The 22,369-nt window shown below is 38.9% G+C and overlaps 1 protein-coding gene across 23 annotated transcripts in view; it reads left to right on the top strand.

Moving 5' to 3' along the window:
• Hdac9 (histone deacetylase 9) overlaps window positions 1–22,369 on the top strand; it is an 848,903-nt gene that overhangs the window by 362,218 nt on the left and 464,316 nt on the right. For 15 of the 23 annotated variants that reach the window (XM_037210966.1, XM_037210967.1, XM_037210965.1 and 12 more), the window contains one exon: window positions 17,214–17,276. The exons of 1 other annotated variant lie outside the window; for it this stretch is intronic. In XM_037210966.1, coding sequence (XP_037066861.1) covers window positions 17,214–17,276 — 63 coding nt within the window. Of the gene's footprint in view, window positions 1–15,643; window positions 16,960–17,213; window positions 17,277–22,369 lie in introns of those variants that run through there. 7 more of the 23 variants (XM_028878440.2, XM_028878456.2, XM_028878451.2 and 4 more) reach the window with 7 other exon arrangements.

The raw sequence follows: 22,369 nt of genomic DNA, 5'->3' as shown, positions 1-22,369 counted from the left end.
GGAGGCAGAGCCAGGTGGATCTCTGTGAGTTCGAGACCAGCCTGGGCTACCAAGTGAGTTCCAGGAAAGGCGTAAAGCTACACAGAGAAACCCTGTCTCGAAAAACCAAATATATATATATATATATATAATTTTGAATATCTGTCCTTTCCTGACTAGCAATATGTATAAGATACGTTTGCAGCACTCAGCAGCCTCAGACTCTCAGTTCCCAGCTAGCCACATGACTACAAAGGTATCAGACCAATGCTGCTTGGTGTGTTCAACAGCAGCTCAGTAGATTAGGGTGTTGAATGCACTTTCCACTCCAGTGTCTCCAATTTACGGTGGGTTTATCAGGACGGAACCCGTCCAAGGCACGAACACCTGCACTTTCAGATCCAGTGCTATGAAACAAAGGCCGTCAAGCCCTGCCAGTATTAACGATAGCTATAGCCAAGTGGAATGAGGATGACTTTCCACGTCAGAAAATTATGATCAGACTCAAGGTCACACCCTCAGGTTCCTCCTGGACACACACCCTGTTTCTAATATAGAAGAAGTGGAAATTCAAATGTAATCAGAGTCAGTAGGATGGACAATTCTGTATCCAGGCAACCTGATCCCAAAGAGGAATATCTAACTTTCTCTGCCTTCTCTCCATTAACTCCTGATTTACTGGACATTTTGTTGGAAGGATGGGTGGGCTGGTCAGAAAGACAGATATTTAAGAGCTGGAACTGGAAGAGGGTTTTAAAGGCATGGTGAGTAAATCAAACACCTGCCATTTGTCCCGCCTGGGAAAGGAAGGGAACAAATAAAGGGAGTTTTTAGAAATTTAGTCCAATTTTTTTAAAAGGATATGCTCTGTAACAAAAACTAAGTCAACTGCTCTTGTTGAATATGAAATCAAAGCTGTTTAACTAATGTCAGTTCATACTCTATGAAAAACATAAAAATATAGTAACAACTTTCAGCAAGAATGGGAAAGGAGAGATCCTTCACTGTGTTGCCACATTGCCAGCAGGAACTAATTAGGATATGTTAATAAACTATAACCCAGCACCTTAACCCAGTCACCTCTCACAGTGAGTGCACCTGCCGGGTGACCTGAGCTATGGACTCTTTAAAGCCCACCAGAGATGCAGCCTCCCTCGCGCAGAGCCAGCTTCCCTCAGGTGTCTCTGCACTCACAGGTGTTCTTTATTGTATGGCACATGAATTCAGCCTCTGGCCAAGCTGAACTACTGATTTGGGGTTGGTATTGAATGTATGTAGTAGGTTAAGGATTAAGAAAAGTAACTTACTTCTCTAACTAAGAAGCTGTAAATGGTTAATGTAAATTTACATGTAAATGTAAATTAATAATGATGCTGTCATGGTTATTGTGGTGATGACCCTGGTATGGCTGCAAAGTAATGTAGATTTTGAACAGTGTGTTAGCCACTCTATGGTCCTATATATTATCCAGGTACAGGTAAACCTGTACCTATGAATTTTGACTGGAATATGATTATTGTTTTAGTTGTATACACTTATTGTTATGGACCTATCCTCTCCTTCATGGTGTTCAGAAACTCTAAATAATGGACTTGAATTACTTAGGTCTTTCTTTGGGGATAGGAAACATATTTTAACTACAGTAAACTATTGAATAGTGTTGGGAAGTTTTATAAATGAAACTCTTAGTTTCCTTTAAGGAGCAGAGTCTTGGTCTCCCATAGCCTAAATGTGTTATTAAGTGCCTCATACAATACCTAGAAGTTTCTTTTGAACTCAGATGCTTGAAGAGATGATAAAAAAATCATTTCATATGAGTTAATAAACTACAAGGTGGCTTACATTTGAATCATATGTATTTGAATGTCTGGAGGCCAGTATGTCCTATTTCATAACTCTCTCTCTTCGAAGTGCTATAATGACTCATGATTAATTTGAATATAGAGAAGTGGGTACTTTAGTTTCCCCCCAAACATATTAACAATATGGTTATATGTACTAGACTGTGAAAATCAGTCAGCCACTAGTCAGTACTATGATGGTCTTAATGGGTTCTCATTTCTCAGCATCTGTATTTATTTAAATTTTAATTGTTTTCATATAATGCTGGGTATATGATTGCTTTTAGTGGAGTGTGTATTTAAATGAGATCAAGTCCCAAGGATTCTGAATGGTGTGTTCTACTAGTGGTTTCTCCTGTTTATAAATGGAATGACATTTAGGACTGTAGATTCTCAAACAGTCAAAATCTTAATTGTTTCATTTTAGTTTTGTTTTGTTTTGTTGTTGTTTTGGTTTGGTTTGTTTGTTTTTGTCTAGGCTTGAGGTTTCTCAAGCCACTACGCCAATAGGTATAATTTAAATAATGAACAAGTAGTAAATTTTAGTCTAGGTAAAGTTTGAAATTTAAAATAATCAAATTTGATGAGGGGGTGAAAGCTATACTCATCTGTGAGTATAAGGATAAATATTGTATCCCTCTCTCATTTAAGAAGGATTTTTGAAACAGATGGAGACTATTACAGAGAACCACAATTGGTCAAAATGCAAGAGCAACTGACCGTGAGGTTCTCAGCCCCAACAGATCTGTCTACAGTATAACCTCTGTACCCAAGACCCAGGTAAAATCCTAGGAGGGTGTGTAAGAGCCAGAGGACCAGGGTGCTTGCTGCTTGCTAGTGTCTTCCAGATGTCACAGGGAAGCTGTATGCATGGTATTTCAACAATATAGCTGCCTAAACAAGACTGCACTGGTCAACAGGCCAGCATGACACGGGGGGTTCAGAAGACCCCACCCCTAGATGACGAGCTGTGGACAATGAATGGCTGCTGGAAGAGGAAAACATCAGTTTTTCCAGGGACAACCTCCCTGAGAGGTTATCCAATCCCAAGTGATCAGCCCGAAACACATGTAAGAGAAACATTAAAAGATGCAGTAAAGTTTGTGTGTGTGTGTGTGTGTGTGTGTGTGTGTGTGTGTGTGTGTAAAACAATAATTAAAGGGGAGGTCATGAATCTGAGAGGGAGTTAGGGTACACAGAGGAGTTACAGGGGAAGGGAAGGGTGGGAAAGGAAGTAAATACAGTACTGTTTATGAAATCCTCAACTGACTACAAAATATTTAAAAGGGAACACAAAACAAACAGCTCCTCCTCCTAACTCTGTGCATTCTACTTAAAACAGCACTGCTGAGAATCCCCTGCAGGTGTGGCCCAAATAAAAAGACAATTGCTAGTTCCTTAGAAACCAGATTGTTACAACTTCAGGTGAAATGGCTAATGTTAGCATATTGATTTTTAAATTGTGTCCCTGCTGTCTGAGATAAAACAAATATTAGCCGGGAGAGCACATTGTGTACTGAGATATTCCTAGGTTGTGATTAAATGGCAAACACAGATGTAATCTCGTGTCGCCTGTGAAAGTCTTATTCCATATCAGTATGGTTACCAGTCTCTCTTGCACATTCAAACGTTAGGTCAGCTTTACAAAATACCAAGCACACAGCCTCTTCTGTAGGTAGGGGCAGCATGTTGCTGTATACTGAACGATTGTTCAGCAGCCTGGAAGGCCACAGCATTATCTAGACTTTGTGTTTCTTTTCCTATAGGAAAGTGAGGAAATTGGAAATCTTCAGATTCTGCTTGGTGATGGTTTAAGCTGACCTTAGAAAGAGGACTTATGTAGGACCCCAGTCACACAGCATGTTTAAGCTTTGACTTTTATTTGTGTGTGTGTGTGTGTGTGTGTGTGTGTGTGTGTGTGTGTGTGTGTGTAGGGATATGTACTCAGAAGTGCAGGTTTCCTTAAAGGCCAGTGGAGTTGGATTAGATATGTGTAGAGTTGCAGGCGGTGAGCTCCTGACATGGGTGCTGGGAACCAGAACTTGGGTCCTCGGCAAGAGCAGTGTGTGCTCTTAAGCACTGAGCATCTCTCCATCCTCAGTCATGCAGTTCTTAATTTGTCTGTCAATACTGTTAAAAATGAGAATTATTATGTACTTGTCACAATCTAAGGACTTCACAGTTGGCATTTCTACACATTAACGCCACACTGCAAACTAGATGTTGACATTCCCATTTATAAGATGAGAATATATGTACCTCTCATAACTAATTTACCATGGATAATAAGCATAAATCAAATAAAAGTGTTCTGCACAGAACCTACAACATGGATTGAAAAGTTATGTAATATCAGGGTGGACGCGGGAAAGCCCACAAGGCCTCAACCCTACACAGAGAAGCACACGTGGTAACTAAGAAAGGCTGAGAGCAGGAGAGCAGTCCTCCTGGGATGGAACAGGAGCGAATGGTCAGCCCCAAACATCCATACAAGGAACACTGTACAAACTGAGCAGGTTGTGTTTAGAAATATATGTATACACACACATACACACACACACACATGCACGTGTGCGTCCACACATACCTGCACATGCACATACACACACATATGCATGCAACAACGATTAATGAAAAAGGAAGCTATGAATTTGAAGGAGAGCAAGGGAGGGTAATGGAGGATTTGGAGGGAGGAAAAGGAAGGGGGAAGTGATGTAACTATGATCTCAAATATAAAAGAAAAAATGGAAAATATTTAAAAGGAAATGAAGTGGTTCTCATGAATCAACTTTAAATTAATCTCTAAAGCTAAGGCTCCTACAGCATTCTGAATACGTCCTTTTGATCTAGAAGCTACATGAGCACATTACCCTCTTTCAAAAGGCTTTGGCCAAGTAGGGTTTCTTTAAAGCTGCAAAGTCAAGGAGATTCTAAGTTGGAATTCTGTTTTATCATAGCTTTTATGGCTTAGATGAACCACATCAGTGTATCCTCTAGAAGAATGTTAATGGGACCCATGTTGTGTGTTTCAGAGGCCTAGGGATCCCTAAGAACATAGGAACAATTCTTAGAATCTCTAAAATCCCATTTTGTTTTTAAAAAGTTTCAATGTAGAAATGTAAATATTTTAGACAAATCCTCCTAAATTTATTTCTGAGTACTTGGTTTAAATCTGAGGAAATTTTCATGGTTTTATAGAGTTTTTAATCATCTTGCAGTGGTTCTGGTATTGTACTGAGCAGCATTGTATATTGTAGAATCACCACATTGATGACCAGGTGATGATGGTATTAAGTATGGAAAGTGAGCCATTAGGCCAAACAGTTTAAATAATATAAGTGTCTGTGTGTTTATTTTATAAGTGGGCTCCAGGACTGTGGGGGTTTGGTGGGACCCGGAGAGAAGCTCTCCAGTAACAGGGAAGAGGTGATGGGAAAGGTGTTGGACCTCACATGTGCTGAGTGCTGATTGCCCTCTGGGTAATGGATGGTACATAAATGAATGCCATTTTTATTCTTGTCTTGATGATGTAGTACAAAATCATATATGTAACTAAACTGTTTGGATACCTGTGATTTTTGTCATGGTTGGACAGTGAATTTGGGTATTCTCATTCATGATCACTCATGCTATGGAAGGCTTCTCTGTGGAGAAGATGGCCAGCTATCAAAATCTGAAGTCTCTTTTTTGTAGTTTATCAAATGTAAGAGAAATTTTTGACTGGATAAAAGGGAGAAATCTTTCAGAAGTATGCAGAGAATTATCTACTAGGTAAATATGAGCATAAATCGATTAATAGGAACACAAATGATTTTTATGCAAATGCATCTTAAAAACAAAAGAAGGATATTATATACTTATAAAATGAAAAAGGGTTCACAAAATTGGGAAAAATGGAAGAGGATCATGGATTATGTTATAAGAACAATATGTGAAAGATTTGGAAGAATGAGGAATGGCGTAAGGAACACCAGCATACTGTATCTTCTGTATGGCATTTGAAAAGAAATGGACCTTGCTGCCAGGTCACACTGTGGTCAGAACATGAATGGCCTTTGGAATCATTTCTCTACTCTCAAAATTTCCCATGTTCATTATTCCATAACACTTAATGATATGGCCGATGTTATTATCTATGTTTATGTGCCATTGCTATAAATGTTTTCAATCTGTCAAAAATAAGTATGTTTTGGGTCTTTACTCTTTCTTAAATTTGTTAGGTGGCATACAACTAAGTGAATTCTTAAGTCAGAATTTAATCATAACTTTAAAATACTGCTAATTTTAGAGGCAGAGACTTTAGAATGCTCTTGATTTAACTGGATGATAGGTTGTGGTATGAAGAGGTGAATATCAACTTGTTTATCATGGTCAGCAATGATATGAAAGCTGTGTGTTGGATTTTTGATATCTGCTGTTTTTATATTATCTTCAAACAAGTTTGCTCACAGTTCTCAATTGTGGCACTTCTCCGGACTCTATATGACTGAATACATTTTTGGATTTCAAAACCACACTTTATTTCTAAGCTGGTAAGTTTTAAAAACATAGCTACAGAAGGGGCAGACTTATTTTATAGAATTAATTACACTCTTAATTCATACCAAGCATTGAAGATCAGAATGTGAGTGACACTTGAGTAGACTTCTAGGATTTTTATTTTCATAACCCTGTCTGTGTTAAAATTGAGGTTCCTGTTGAGTGCTTATGATATCATAGCTGCCCTGTCCATCCAGAGTTCAGCCAACATGAGATAGTTTATTGGATTACTTTAAACTTCAGAGTAGATACTGTTCAGTAGAGATGCTCATTAGCAAGAACCTTATAAGCCATGGGTCTTTTAGTTCTGTTTCCTGCAACTGTGATAGGACACTCTGATGAGAACAGCTTAGGGAGGAAAGAGCTTCTTTTAGCTCATAATTCCAGGTTACATCCCATCATTGCAGGAGAGTCAAGGGCACAGGAACTTGGAGCAGCTTGCCACATCCACAGTTAAGAGCAGAGAGAAAAATGAATGCGTGTGTGTGTGCTTGTGTCTGTGTGTGGTTCTTCACTGTTCTCATACAGTCCACACTCCACCCCACACACTGGTGCTGCCCACCTTCATGTCAGATTGTTTCAACTCAGTCAACCCCATCAAAAGATCTTTTACAGGCATGTCCACAAGTCAACCATATTCCTACAGCTCCTTATTGTGACTGTCTTCCCAAGTGATTCTAGATTGTAATTGCCAGGTGGACAATTAAAACTGACTATCATAGATATAAAATACAAGCATGATTCCTGGCTGATATGTACTGACATCTATGTCCAGGCCTGTGTTACATAGGTACTAATAGAAAGTGGTGTTAACTTGTTTAGTTTTCCATGTGTGATGTTTATTTTAGAGTCAGAAGACAGTACATATAAAAATGGTACAAACAATTGTTGTATGTTCCCTCCACTTGAAAGGATGAAAAGTTATCATGCATTGCTCTCGGAACGTTGAGTAAAGGTGATAGATTCAGTAAAATTCATCAATTAAAGTAGAATACTCGAGCCAGGCATAGTGGTGTGGCATTAAAGAGGCAGGAGGATAACAGATGCAGGACAAGACAAGCCCGGACTGTGTAATGAGACCCTGTCTCAAGCCTACAAACCATTAAATGTGAAGTACTAGCCAAAGCAATTGGTAATAAGACTTTCCTAAAAACTCTGTCATTGGTACAAATGTTAATCCATTATAATCCATTATTGTAAACTGGGAACCACAGATGCATTTTACATTAATTTCTGAGTGTCAATATGATTCAAATGCCTCACAAGAAGGACATAGCATTACTTTGTTCACTCAAGGTCTACTAGATGATTCTAAACACCTTCAGGAGACCTTGGAAGAACACTTCTAATATTTTATGGATAATAACAAGGCAAGGGAAGTGAGTCAGGGGAAAGTTCAATAAACCTGAACCGAATTAGAATGATTATAATTACAGCTATGTGTTTAGCTTTTGATTGGGATTTATTTATTGCTAAATTGATGTTTTAATAAGAAACTATGGAAAAATTTATGGTAATGAAATATTCTAAGTTGTATAATGGGGAATCACCCTAGATCAACCATTACTTATTCATTATGGTAATATTTCTTGGGCAGGAAGGTATGTACAAACATTGTGCTCAGTGTCAGTGGTACCAGAGGCAGCAAAATAGAGCACCTTTTCAGATTGACAGATGGAGTCTAATGACCACAAGCGAACAGCTAATTGATTAACCAATTATTTAGCTTTCCTTAAGAATTTCTTCAGTTTTTTGGAAACATAGATGAGTAATAGCTTTTCAAATATTTTAATGCCTTGAATTTAGTTCCCTAGAAGAATATTTATAGCAGTATTAAAGTAATAGTTCTCACCTATTGAATGTCCATCAGCCAGCACTATAGAATTTTTATAATTTTTTAAATAACCCTACAAGGTTTCTCATTTAGAATCCATGATATTAAAATCAACAGAAAATTGAAATAAGATCTATAGGGCTTTTTGTTTGTTTTTAGTTTAAGCCAAGGCCTCATGTATTCCAGGCTAGTCTAGAGTTTTTTATATAGACTGGGCTAGCCTCAAACTTGTAGTGATCTTCCTGTCTCTGTCTCCCAAGTGCTGTCCTTACAGACTATGTGTCACCAGGCCTTGTGGGCAGAGTATGTAAACAGAGGTTTCTTTCTTTTCCACCCTGTCCCACAGCTACTTCAAAATAATCAGAGGTTTATATTAATTATAAATGCTTGGACAATAGCTCAGGCTTATTACTGATTAGCTCTTACATTTAAATTAACCCATTTCTATTAGTCTGTTCATCATCATGTGGCTCGGCACCTTTTCTTGGTATGACATTCCCATCTTGTTCCCTCTTGTCTGGCAGAGGACCCTTACTCTGCCATTCTCCTTCCCATCATCCTTAGTTTGGTTGCCCCGCATATATTTTCTACCTGGCTATGGGCCAATCAGTGTTTTATTAAGCCAATTCCAGTAACAAATCTTTGCAGTGTGCAAGAGAGTTATTCCCATAGCAATGCTTGGACAAAAATCAAGAGATTTCTTAAAAATTAAACTGTATTTGTAACTGCATTTCTTCTAAAACTGAAAATTCTATGAAAGTACAGTCTGTCATTTCCACATACATCTGTGATTATTCAATATCAGAGTGAATGAATTTTGTTTTTAAACTTGAGTTTTACTTTGTCCTTTAATTCCAGGATTTGCATGGCCATATCTATTTATCTTACTGTGCTGTTTAGAGCTGAATACAGTGACCCATTTGAAACTTGAAAACACAGAAAATCTAATTCCAAACAGGTTGCTCATGGGGAAGACCAGTGCATAGGTGTTCCTCATCTGATTTGGGTGGTGCTGGCCTCATTTTCCAGCAGTAAAGAACCTCTTCAGAACATTCTTCCTAGCCTTTACATGTTACATATTAACGACACTAGCTATTTTAATTATTTTCTTTTAAAATTATTTTGTAATAATGCTTGCTAAATTGATATTGCACTAAAAAGATATTTTATCCATCCAATCCATATTTTTAGCAATGTAATTACTGCTTTGGGAAGATGATCTAATCTCGGTCTGAAACTTTATTATGCCTCAGATTCAACTGGAAAGTTACTTAAAATACAGATTTCTTCCAGACCCAATAAGTTTCATTTCTAACAAGTTCTGAGTTGATCCTGATTCACTGTAAAATCTGACTAAGCCATAGCTCAATATACTATTTGAAAGGAAGCATTAGAGGAAAAAAGATATCAAATCGAGGCTCAGTGGTCTTGAAGTTTTTGTTATTGTTGATTTTTACAAATTATTTTGTATGGGACAGTATCTCCATAATTTCATTGCAGATGAGTCTGCTTAACTCTTTACCAGCTAATAGGTCCAGGAATACAGTGTCTGCTAGTCAGGGGTCCAGGAGTACAGTGCCTGTTGGCCAGAGGTCCAGGAGTGCAGTGCCTATTGGCAAGCAGTTCCTCCAAGTTGGGAGCAATCAGTATAAATATACTGTCCCTTCTTTATTAAGAACTGATGCTTTTCTTCCAGGAAAAAAACTCAGATACATAAACTAATTTATAAACAAAAATACATGGTACCCCCCTCCACCTTGTTCCTGAGAAAGTTGAGAATAGAAACCCATTGATCACAAAGGAGTTTATGTAATGCTGTTGCTGGTGGCACTAGTTTGAGAAACATGAAGTTGAAATGGACGGAAATGACCATGAATGGCTAAGTAGATGGAGGATACTAGACATCACCCAGAAATCCATGGAATTCTTATAAAAACAAAAGTTAGTATTTTAGGGAAGTGAGTTTTAAAACTTAGAACCTTAGATCATGCCTGCTCACCTGTAGACTCTATCTCTATTCTTCTAGAAAAAAAGATCATACGGCATTTGCCTGCTGAGAGTGAGAACTTCAGCTGTCAGTAGGACAGATTTGAGAAACGACCATAATGATTGGAGGTCTGAGGGTATGTCTGTATAGGTTATTTTTATTCATATCTTACAGTGCTGGATATAGAACCCAGAGCCTTGGCCACACTCTATTGTTGAGAAGCGTCTTCAGTACTGGCCCAGCTTTGGAAAGACACATTGTTCTTCTCATGCACTTCATAAAAGTTTTGCAATTGTCACAATTTTTGAAAAACATTTAACACTAGGATTCAATGCCTATTCTCCATTAGTTTGGGAACCCAAACTGTGTGCTCTTATTTTACTTTTTAAAATCTATCTGAAAGTAAAATGTGATGCATAATTCAATTTCAAAAGAACTTACTCAATTAAATTAAATTTATTATATTGAGATTTTTAAGATCGTCCTTTCACTGTGATTTTTACACTAGTTTGTTAAGATTATTGTAAAGGAAAATGTCTGCCTCCCAAAATCAATAAAACTGGTCTCATGAATAGCTGTAAAAAAACTTTGCTACATTTCTTTACCAGCATTTTTGAGATGATGTGAGACATTCAATTTCTTACTGTTGAGTTTTTTGGTATGAAACCCTGGTGCTCAGTTTCCAGGGTAATAGTTTTGATGATGCTTATTTTTCTAATGGGAGATAAGCTTCAACTGCCATATGATAGGCCCAATATATTTCACACCAAAATAATTTTTTGTTGTCAAGACTTACGTGGAAGGCAGGGCTGCTAATGAAGAAGGTTGAATAAATACATTCTGTAGAGGTGAGATATAAAATGTGGTCCAACTGAAGACACATTGGACAGCTGTTTCCTGGAACCTTGGAGAAATAGGATAATTACTTGCTCTTCTGGAGTTTTATTCTATTTTTGCTTATAAAAAGCTTAGAGATCTGTTTTGTCGATTGTGGTCTGTGGGTGTGATTAAACATGAAGTGACGAAAGATGTGTAGGCATCTATTATGCCAATATTATGATTGTGTTATTTGTCTTACATATTTTTCCACAATTTTTGTGTATTCAGTTAAAAAACATCCTGAAAAAATTAGACAATTATTTCATTTTAACCAGTAATTCATTTTAACTTTATTCTGAAAATATGAAGTAACATATTTATATCATTTTGGTGAGTGAGAAGATAATGTAACTGGAGAACATGAATGCTAGAGATGTGTAGGTAGTTACCTGGGCTGCCTGACACAGCTCTCTTTAGAACCAATGGTTCCGTTACAGAGACACAGGAAGAGAAAGCAGCGGTGATGGGTGGACAGGAAGCATTGGTTAGCAGAGAAGTTTGTTTCACTGAGACATTTTCACATAGATCATCAAACTTTCTTCCCATTCACCCCTCTCCTGCCCTCCCTTCATCCCTTGGGGTTTCCTTTCCTCTCCCCATCCTTCCCCCCTGCTTTTATGATGTACACAATATATAATGTGTATCCTCTTACCCCCTTCCTCTCTTTGCCCCTCTGTTCTTTAGATACCATCTTCCTGTCTCACATTTCCTTTCTATTTTGATGCCCTCTATATACATATGCATATATGTATGTTTTACATAGATACACACATACATTTAAATCAACACTTCCCATATGAGAAATATTTGTCTGAGTCTAGCATAATTATATCCAGATCCATATACTTTCTTGAAAATGCCATAATTTCATTATTTATAACCAAATAAATTCTATTGTCTACTTGTACCCCATTATCTTTTAATCTATTCATATATTGATGGACCTCTGGGCAGATTCTATATCCAGATAATGCAGTAATGAGCGTGACTGTACCTGGTGCTGGCCTGTAGTCCTCTGGATACACAGCAGCAGTATTGTAAGAGTTCCAATGACAGCCCTGGTTGTAGTTTTTTCAGGAAACTCCACAGTGGTTTCCACACTGGCTGCACTAGTTTTGTTTCCCAGCTGAGGTGTGTGAGGTTTCCTTTTTCTAAACATCTTACTAGCATTGTTGACACTTGTCATCTAGATGGCATCCATCTTGATTGAGGTAAGATGCAATCAAAGCAATTTTCATTTGTACTTTCCTGAAGCCTAAGGATGTTTTTGACTATTTATTATCTGAATTTATTTCTTCCTTTGAGAACTATTTATAAGTGTATTAGTTCATTTAATGATTGGCCAATTGCCTTATTGGTACTTAACATTTGGAATTCTTTATAGAGTATAGATAACACCTGTCTACAGGTGTGTAGTTGGCGCAGAATTCCTCCCATCTGAGGACTAGTCTTTTCAACTCTGCCTATGTGAAATATTTTTCAATTCTTCATAAAGAAAATTTCTGCACAGCACAGGAAAATATTATTAGAGGGAAAACATCCACAAAATGGGAGAAAATCTTCTAGCTTTCCACCAGACAAAAGGGCTAGATGCAGAATTTTAAAAAGATTTGCAGAAATTAGGTATCAAGGAACTACAACTGCCAACCAACAAGTAGGCTAATGAATGGAAGAGACAGTTTTCAAAAGAAGAAACACAAGTTTTTAGGTGTTTAATAATACTTAGCCATCAAGGAAATGCAAGTTGAAATGATTTTAAGATACTACCTCACTGTGTCCAGAATGGTGTTCATCAAAAAATCTAACCAATGCTAGAAAGATTGTTTAAAGAAAGGAACTGTTGGTGGGGATGCAAATCAGTGCAACCATTTTGGAAATCAATTTGGCGATTCCTCAAAAACTAAAAACAAAACTAGCAGGTGCCCAGATCCAGCTGTTCTGCTTTACATACTCCCAGAGAACTCTGGGCCCTACCATAGAGATATCTGTGCCCCATGATGATTGCTGCTTTGTCCACTATAGCAAGGAAATGGACCCAACCTAGCTGCCTATCAACCAGTGAACAGGTAATAAAAATCAAGTTCATATATAAAATGGAATACTATTCAGCTCTAAAGAAGTGAAACACTAAATTATAGAAAAATGCATGAACTTAAAATGTACTAATTGATGCCGGGCAGCAGTGGTGCACGCCTTTAATCCCAGCACTCAAGAGGCAGAGGCAGGCAGATCTCTGTGAATTCGAGGCTAGCCTGGGCTACAGAGTGACTTCCAGGAAAGGAGCAAAGCTACACAGAGAAATCCTGTGTCAAAAAAAAAAAAAAAAAAGTACTAATTGATCTGAATTGAGGTCATATAATATCAGAAAGAAAAAGAACATTTTTTTCTCTTATGCATATCTAGCCTATTACAAATATGTACATATGCAAACAAATGTCCAAGTGGTTAAATTATAACATGTAGAAAGAAGAAACATAAAAGAGTAATAGTAGGTGGTGAAGAAGGATTAAATCTAGGTGCACACATTAAATCATGGACAGGTATAGTGAGATACAGAGTTCTGGGATCAGGTCAGGCTTATTAACAGATGAAATCAATAAGATACACTCACAACACAAAACAATGTTAACGCCGCTGCTGATGCAGCTGTCATTGTCCTGCTGTTCTGCCCAAAGGAGATGGGAACCAAACTGCAAGCCACGCTTCTTTGTGGCTTGTGGCCTGCTCTGACTACGAGAGGGAGAGAGAGAGAGAGAGAGAGGGAGAGAGAGAGAGAGAGAGAGAGAGAGAGAGAGAGAGAGAGAGAGAGAGAGAGAGAGCCATCCCTCTCCAAAGGTTCTAAGGGGTCTTCTCTTCATAGAAGACCATGCCCACTTGGTGATATTTTATTTGTATTAAAATGTTATTTGTATGTTAATAAATAAAGTTGCCCGGGAGTCAGAACTATTAGCAAGCCATAGGAAAGCAGGGCAGAGGTGGCGTACGCTTGTAATCCCAGCACTTGGTAGGCAGAGCTAGGTGAGTCTCTGTGTGTTCAGGGATATAGCCAGTATTGGATACACATGCCTTTAATCTCAGTACCAACCATAGAAAACCTGGAGGTCTATACAGACAGGCCGTGATAAGGCGGTCATGTGGTTGGGTTTACAACCAATGAGAAGGCAGAGCAGAAACACTATAAAAAGACAGACACACAGTAATTAGCTCTGGCTCAGAGAGGTAGGACCACCGCAGGAGGAAGGGTAAGGTTTTAGCTCTTAGCTTTGACCTCTTGGCTTTCTTCTTTGCATTGGTTCTGTGTTTCTTATTTAATAAGATGGTTGTTTACATCTACACCCACTGGACCAACTGCTCCACTCAGTCAGTCATTGGACCAAATGTCAGAATTCTCACAAGAGACAGGGAATAATGAAACCAATATAAAGCTTAATCAATTGTTTTTCTACCTTTAATTGTCATTAATTTTTCACGTGTTTTTTTTTTTTTTTTTTTTTTTTTTTTTTTTTTTTTTTGGTGTGTGTTGGATGAATCCACAAAAATATAATTAATAGTAGAAGTGTAAGATCCAATGTGAGGCTCCACAACTTCAGAAAGCTGCTCTAACTGTATGGAAGTTCATTAAGAGTGTCTGGCTCATCTCATGTGTGATGTTTCATATTTATAAGTACTTTACAAAAAAGTTTTAACTATAAATAAAAAGTCATTTTACAATTTCTGTGAATGGATGTCTAAAAGGTTTTCTGATGGAACCTTAGTAATAAAAGGAGACATATTCTATAGTGCAAACACTATAGACTAAATATTCAAAGAAGGAAACAATAATAATAGGAATGTATTGCATCCCTCCACGAAGCTGCCCATTGGAAGAACAGCTCATGTGAAGGAAGCAGCTGCCCATTGGAGGAGCAGCTCATGTGAAGGAAGCAGCTCCCATAGAGCCATTGTGGACAGTCCGTTTCCACCAAGTCTAAAGGGTCAGAACCCTTATAATAGCCACTCAAGTTTGCATCCCTATTAGATGGCAGTATTTCCATCTCTTGAATTTTATACATGCATATTTTTAAAAGGGAAATATGAAACATATTTCCCACTGATAGAAACATTAAGGTTTTGTTGTTTTGCTTAAATCCAAGGACATTTTAAAAAAAGTGTTTTAACACGTTTGTCAGCTAGCTGTCCAAATAATGCCTTCTCTGGAAGAGGAGTAATGGATAGAAATTAATCTACACAGGGAAAAGAATCCAGCCATTATTGCCCAATTTATTTTGTGTAGCTGGCTTTGTTTTTCCTAGTTCCCACAGCCTGGCTGTGATGAGATTCCTCTCCTTGCTGATTGGTTTGGGGACTTTTCCTGTCCCTGTCCCTGCTGATGCTAGTGCTAAATCCCTTAGACAAGGAAGAAGAACTTCATGATGAGGGTATCACTTTCATATTTATCCTTGGAACTGATTAGATGCCAATGGGTGTCCCATCTCAGGATGCTGAATTTATTTTTTGCAGAGGACTCATTATTATAAATGTATACTAGAGACTATTAAACCTTTTTGAGAGGCTGTGCATCTCATTTACCTTACAGGTAAAGTCTGTAATGTGTGTTGGCTTGAAACACTATTGACATGTTATTTTTATACAAAACTGTGGTATATATTTCAGCCATCCAAGGTTTAAATAGGCACTGGCCATTTGTACTTTGGGTAGTGAATATATTGACTGACTGATTTATAGGTACAGATATTCATTTATCCTTTGCGCATAAAAAAGTATCAACATTCTTCTTTTGTAGGTAGTAGGTACGGCCTGAGGACTAAGAGAGGAAGATATTGCAGTTCTAAGCTATAGTTGGGTTTTTGTTTTAAGTGTAGCAGGAGCTGGAGGCAAGAATACTGGTAGGTGGTCTAAGATAGCATTAGGATTTGTGAAATGGACAAAATAAATAAAGTTGAAAACAACAACAAGCCAAACCTTCATAAAATTTTTATTCTGGGGCGTGCTTGTTTTCAGAAACTACCCTCTGCTAAATCTCCTGTCAGTGCTGAAACTCGAAGGAAGAAAAGCTTCTAGTCCTCCAGCCAACTGCAGTGTAGCCAGAGAAACAGGCAACCAAAATAGAACACCAGGATTGCTGTGCGTGGGTGAGGCAGAAACCACATTATGAGCAAAAGCTTCCAGTGTTATTTTAGAGCCAATACAGCTCTGCACTTCTCTGCTCTCTCTTCCAAAAACACATACTACAGAAATAAAATGAAATGAAATGTGTGTGCATTCTCCCTCTCTGGGTTAGGATTCTTCTTTTTTTCTTGATTTCCTTTCTTTGGGGGTGAGATGCCAGCATGAAAACCCAGCATGGAAAGCAAGTTGAGGAAGGAAAGAGTTAATTGCTTTTAAGGCCCTGCAATAGAGAATTATGGTTTAAAAGATAGAGGCTGGACAGCTGGCTTTGCTGGGGTATTTTTAAATGCATTAATGCAGGCTCCAATCACTCGGCCATGCTTGACCTATTTTTGGCTCAGGCCGACCATTGTTCTATTTCTGTGCCTGTGGGCCATGCTGTTGTTGATTCATATGCAAATGGATTATCACTAGCTTTAGCCAACTTGAGCTGAGAGAGACTGAGACAGGGAAGGGAGAGAGGCACAGACAGATCGTAGGACACCCTCTGGAGCCACTTGCAGGATGAGGATCTCTCCTTGAAACCCTAGAAGTCCAGGGAGCTAGATGCCAGGTTTAATTGCTTTCTTTCTTTCTGCCCTCCATGGGTAGAGTTAATATTTTTCTACTTATTCTTACAAAGAAATAACCCCGAAGCACATTCCTGTTGCCCACCTGCTTTTAGTTTCCAGGATAACCTAAAACTCCAGCGAGCTACAGCATCCACTCTGCTCCTTCTGCTTTGCACACAGGTTGGTAACTGGAGGGGGAAAAGCCCAGGTCTCTTTTTTTTTAAAAGGGTATGTCCATCTGAGCAGAAAGGAAATCATTGTGGAAGTTGATCCTCTGCTTGCTTGCTGTTTCTCCTTGGGGAGGAGGGAGGACCAGTCAGGGCAGCTCCTGGGACCAGAGCACCGAGCAGTGATGAATCTTTCATGGTGCTGAAGTAAGAGTGACTGGAGTATGCTGCAGACAATTTACGAGAGTGACTCCTGTGTTTCCTCAGATGGAGTGGCCGGACGAGAGCAGCTCTTGGCTCAGCAGAGAATGCACAGTATGATCAGCTCAGGTATGATCTCGTTTATAGCTGGCATGTTTGTTTTCCTTTTGAAAAGGCTGGAGGGCAGGCTGGTAGGGAAATGAAGGGAAAGCAGCTTGCTTAAGGAATTGCTTTTTCGGTGTGATGTTGATGTTTTTCTCCTTGGTGCTATTGAAAGGTTTAACTTAGATCCTTCCTTTTACCCTTCCCCTGCATGTTCTAAGTGTGTCTAGGGAAGGCTGCTTCTGAATGAAATTGCAAAGTTTTGCTACTGATGCAAGAAGACTTAAGTAAAAGGAAGGTGTTTGCCTTACTGGGCAACTAGAGAAGGAGACCTGTGCTGACTGTAAACATATGCTAGTGGGACTTTAAGTTCACGGTGGGGCTTCTTCAGCCAGCCAGATGATTTTATGTTTTCAGGGTGCACACACAGCACAACTATTTATAGACCTACCTTCTGAAGTATGTGTCTGAGGAGTTCTCAGGTAGTTTTATTCTTTCCCTAATGTGGCTTTTTCTCTCAAGCTTGAAGTGAATCTGTTTTGGATGAAATAGAATTATTTCCAGATGCTTATTTTAATTTATCCCCAAACACTTGGGTGTCTGGCATTGCCGGGCAGGTGTTGTGGCACACACACTCATGCATGCATGCATGCATGCATACAGCCAGAGAGAGAGAGAGAGAGAGAGAGAGAGAGAGAGAGAGAGAGAGAGAGAAAGAGAGAGAGAGAGAAGTGTTAGAAGCAGGTGCAATGCTTTGTCAAATTCTAGTTGGTAGTTGTTCTGACGTGTTTGAGCTCTCAGAGCTGTCCTGAGGGGAGACGGGTCTGACCACTTCTCAGTTACTTCTATTAAAAGTACATCCTCTCCAGGCAGTCCGATCGACTTTAATTACTGCTCTTTGTTACTTGTTTTCTAGTTAACTAGTTAACTAGTTCATAAGGCTTTTGTCACCCTGCTCCTGCCCTTCTCCCAATGCTGTAGGCTAAACTGGTTTAGAGTTCCTCCTTGGTGCTTGTGTGTCCCACTGTGGGCTTCATATTCATTCCAGATCACTGCCTAGATCCTCAATAATGCTGTCATATAAAACAGCCCTTACTTAGTACACTTCAGTGGGGAAGGAATATTCCACAGGTTGGCATGAAGCTGGCGTCGGTGCCTGCACACATTCCCCTCTGTGGGTCCTGTTTAAAGCCAGTTCTGTGTGAAGCTCTGCTCAGTGAGATGCTTTGCAGACCCTCTGTTTACCCAGTCTTTTTATGGAATCCTAATGAAATGTCAGTTTTGTAAAATTTTGCATTCTACACCAATGTCACAGAAATCATATTCATGAGCGGTCTCTATTTAACAAAAGTGAACTTGCCAGAACATCCGTGGTTTATTGTTATTCTGGGTTGAAGTGGACAAGCGCTCAGGGAGGAGCCAGCAGGTATGCCTGGGCTACAACTGTGTACCTAGCATGGCATTTGTGAAGAAGTATCACTGAACACATTAGAAATAACTGTTTCAACTATCTCTTCAGTACCATAATACCCTTTTAGTCTTCATCTCTGTGTACAATGTTATATTTCTTTGAGAAAATAGAAACACAGTCATGTCTTGCAAGTAAAAACTTTTAGCGACACTGGGCTGGCCACAAGTGTGTTTTCAAGAGTTGCTCTTTTTCCATGACTTCATAATCATTCAACTTGACTCAAATCCCAACCCTCATTTACCTGACATTGAAAGATTAGTATGCAGCATAACAAGGTTTGCAAACTCGAAGCCTTGAGATTGCCTTGCTGCTAGTCCCACCTGCGGCCGTATCCAGGCACCAGCTATAAACGAAGAGGAGTGGTGTAGCTCCGCGTCGGCCCAGCGGTCTGTCTGGTACAAACAGGGAAGTTGTTCTTGTTTGTAAAAGTTAGAAAGAACATTAATTACATCCTTCTTATGAAGCACTATGGTATTTTATTTTGCTTGATAAGCATAAACTTTAAATTTCATTTGCCCAATCTTTTTATGCATTTTATTTCTGAAGCACTGGTTCCGTATCACAGAGAAACCAAGCACATTTTTCCAAGACACAAAGCTTGGATTCTGCCCCTGATGCTTCTCTTTTCATTGGTTTGCAAATCACCTCAGCTGTTGTACCCTCAGCAAACTTAGCCCCACAGTGGTAGAAGTAGAGAGTAGATGGTTGGTACTGGTGAGCCTTCGCCAGGTTATTTTCTTTTCCTTTGGACTCATTACTAAATTAGAGATGTGTTTGTCTTGATAGAGTTACAGATCTTGCTTTCATCTCTTGGACCACTGACCTGGTTTTGCTTCCAGGATCAGAAGTGTCTAGTGACTGGCCAATAGGACCGCCGCCTCGGCAGTGCTGGCAGGGGGAGGGCTGTCCGAGGACTCCTGTTCATGGGCCTGATGCCAGCTAGTTGTGAGCTGACCTGCTCATCCTCGCATAATCACAGATAACGTGCATCCACTGGTCTCTAGGCATTCCCATGGGTTCACATGTGTAGCCACATCTGCAAAGTGTCGTGCATGTTGGTACTATTTCAAGTGGACAAACACAGTTCTCCCGTCTTGCCAAACAATCCAGAACAGTTGGATAGCCCATGAGGAAATATATTTTTGTTCCATAATCAAGTTTTGTTAATTTCCTTACAAATCTGATATTTCTTTGAGTATCTTTCTTTCATAAGAATGAAATCTTTTCCTTGTGTGAATTATCACTATGTATCAGAGTAGGTTCGTATGTGTGTGTTCTGTGAAACATCTCATAATATAATAATCACAAAGAGGCTGGAGAGTATGTGCTCAAACTGTGAAACTCTGATAGATACTTATTGAATTTAGTTATTTTTAAAAGTTAGTTTTATCATGCAGTTGTGATAGCAATGTCTCAAGATAGTATTTGTTGTTGCTATTGTTATATTAAATCTTATGTATTAAAGTACATTATTTTTATGCAGAGAACTTATAGGTCATTGGGTTGCAACTGCTGTATATAATTGCATATTTTCCTAATGATGGTCAGGCTAAACATTAAGTAGAAGTTAAATGGTCAGCATGTATCACATGGTCTGCTAATGTCTTAGTTTAAAGTATTCTACAATATTGAATTTTGAAATCCATTAAAGGTGACAAATGTTACCAGGTGCATCTCCATCTACTTTTGTGGTGTGTTTGGACCACGGACAAATATTGACTCAGGTCTGTCAGCAGGAGTTGGCACAGTGAGGGGTATTTTCCTGTTGCCAGGCACATTGCCTACCATGTTGGACAGCAGGGATGTCCACTCAGGGTTGGACAATTTATGAAGGAATTGCTGTCCGATATAATTAAAATAAAGAAAAATCACTATGTAGTCTGATTTTTAATGATATAAAAAACATTTAAGCATAAATTTTGAGTTTTTTTTTTTAAATTAAGATGTGTCTTCACCTTTCCAGAGTCTATTGTCTCTTGGTGTGTTTTATTGAGGGAATGTACTATTCTGGATCCAATAGTCAACTGTGTCTATTGAAAAGTAGACTCTAACTATGAGGATATCTGTGAAAGCTACCATTGTGTAAGAATCACTTCTTGTATGACCTATAATTGCTATTTTCTAACTCATGCCATCTCACCTTTGAGTCTATTATCAGTTGGAATATTTGATGGGACTAAAAAATAAAATGATTCATAAGTAAGGCTGCTGGTAACAGGGGCACAGTAAGGGTGTCACGTTTCTGAGGGTCATGCAGGTAATGTAATGAGAAATGTGTCCATTCAGTAAGAACATACAAAGCCCTCGGATGTCTGAAAGAATGCAAAATTCTGAATTTAAAAAGTATTCTAAATGATGAATTTGAATTTGGAGACAATCGATGGGAAGATGTACTGCAGACATAGTTCCTGACCACTGGTGGCTACTGAAGTGGGCCCCATAAAGGTATAAGCTGGTAAACAAACATAACCCACTAGACATGGCATTCAACAGTAACCACACACACACAAAATGATATGTGGCATGCCTCCAGTAACTAGCCAAGGAAGACTCTTAGAATTTTACTGGTAAGCTAACAAGTTCCTAAGAATTCCAGTATTCTCAAATCTGGAGAGTAGCAAACTGAGTGATAATCTCAGCATTTTAGGGTATCCTTCTTCTCCCACATGAACAAGTCATAGGAGAAGAAATTATGCAAGCAAAGCTGGTGAACTGGGGAAGGATTCCTGCCTGGCCGCTCTAGAGAGGCACAGGCCTTCAAGTAATGCCCTAGATGAGCTTCTTAACAGGGAGTTCCTGCCCAACTGATCTTAGGGTTGCACCAAAAAGGAAATTTTCAAATTTTTGAGCCAATGATATGGTCTAAAAATTGCTTTCTGGAAACTGCACACCTTGGTAAGAGCATAAATTCCATAAAACAATACCTCAAAGATGAGATTGGTTAAACTATAGAATGAGATGGAAAGGGAGATTTGTGTCCCAGTGAGATCACCTGAGAATGACAAACACATGATAATTATAGAACAAAATTCATCATTAACGCAAGAAATTGAGAGGGGAAAGGTTTGAAAAAGGGAAGTGGGCTAATGTACGTAGAGAAAAGTTAGCAGGGTTGAACGACAAACAAAGGTCAACAATTGAAATGGCTGTTTGCGCCCCAGAAGTTAATATTTCAAAACTGTGTGTTATGTATATGTATATATTGCAAAAATGAAGCAAGAAAAGATCATTGAAAAAAATAAAAGTACTGCAGGTTGAAAGAGTTCCTCATCTTTTGGGAAATTTGATGCAACTGCTCTAGACAGTCTCATTGGGCTATTGAACCAGAAACAGTTCTTCAGGGTTTTAGGTAGGCAACTACAGGCTAAGGTTGCACCTGGGAAGAAAGAACTCAGTGGGACTCAGGGAATCATATCAAACTGACCCAATATTCAATATTAGAAAGCAAAGAAGAAACTGGATGTAGGGGCATGCATGCACCTTTATTTTCGGCACTTGGAGGCAGCGGCAGACAGATCTCTGTGAGTTCAAAGCCAGCCTGGTCTTCACAGTTAGTTTCAGGACAGCCAGGGCTACATAGTGATATCCTGTTTCAGAAGAAGAAGAAAGGAAGAGGAGGAAGAAAAGGAAGAGGGAGGAGGAGGGTGTC

The sequence above is a fragment of the Peromyscus leucopus genome, chromosome 14 (genome assembly GCF_004664715.2).
Source record: "Peromyscus leucopus breed LL Stock chromosome 14, UCI_PerLeu_2.1, whole genome shotgun sequence".
Taxonomy (NCBI): Eukaryota; Metazoa; Chordata; class Mammalia; order Rodentia; family Cricetidae; genus Peromyscus; species Peromyscus leucopus.
This window is presented reverse-complemented; position numbering and strand designations above follow the sequence as displayed.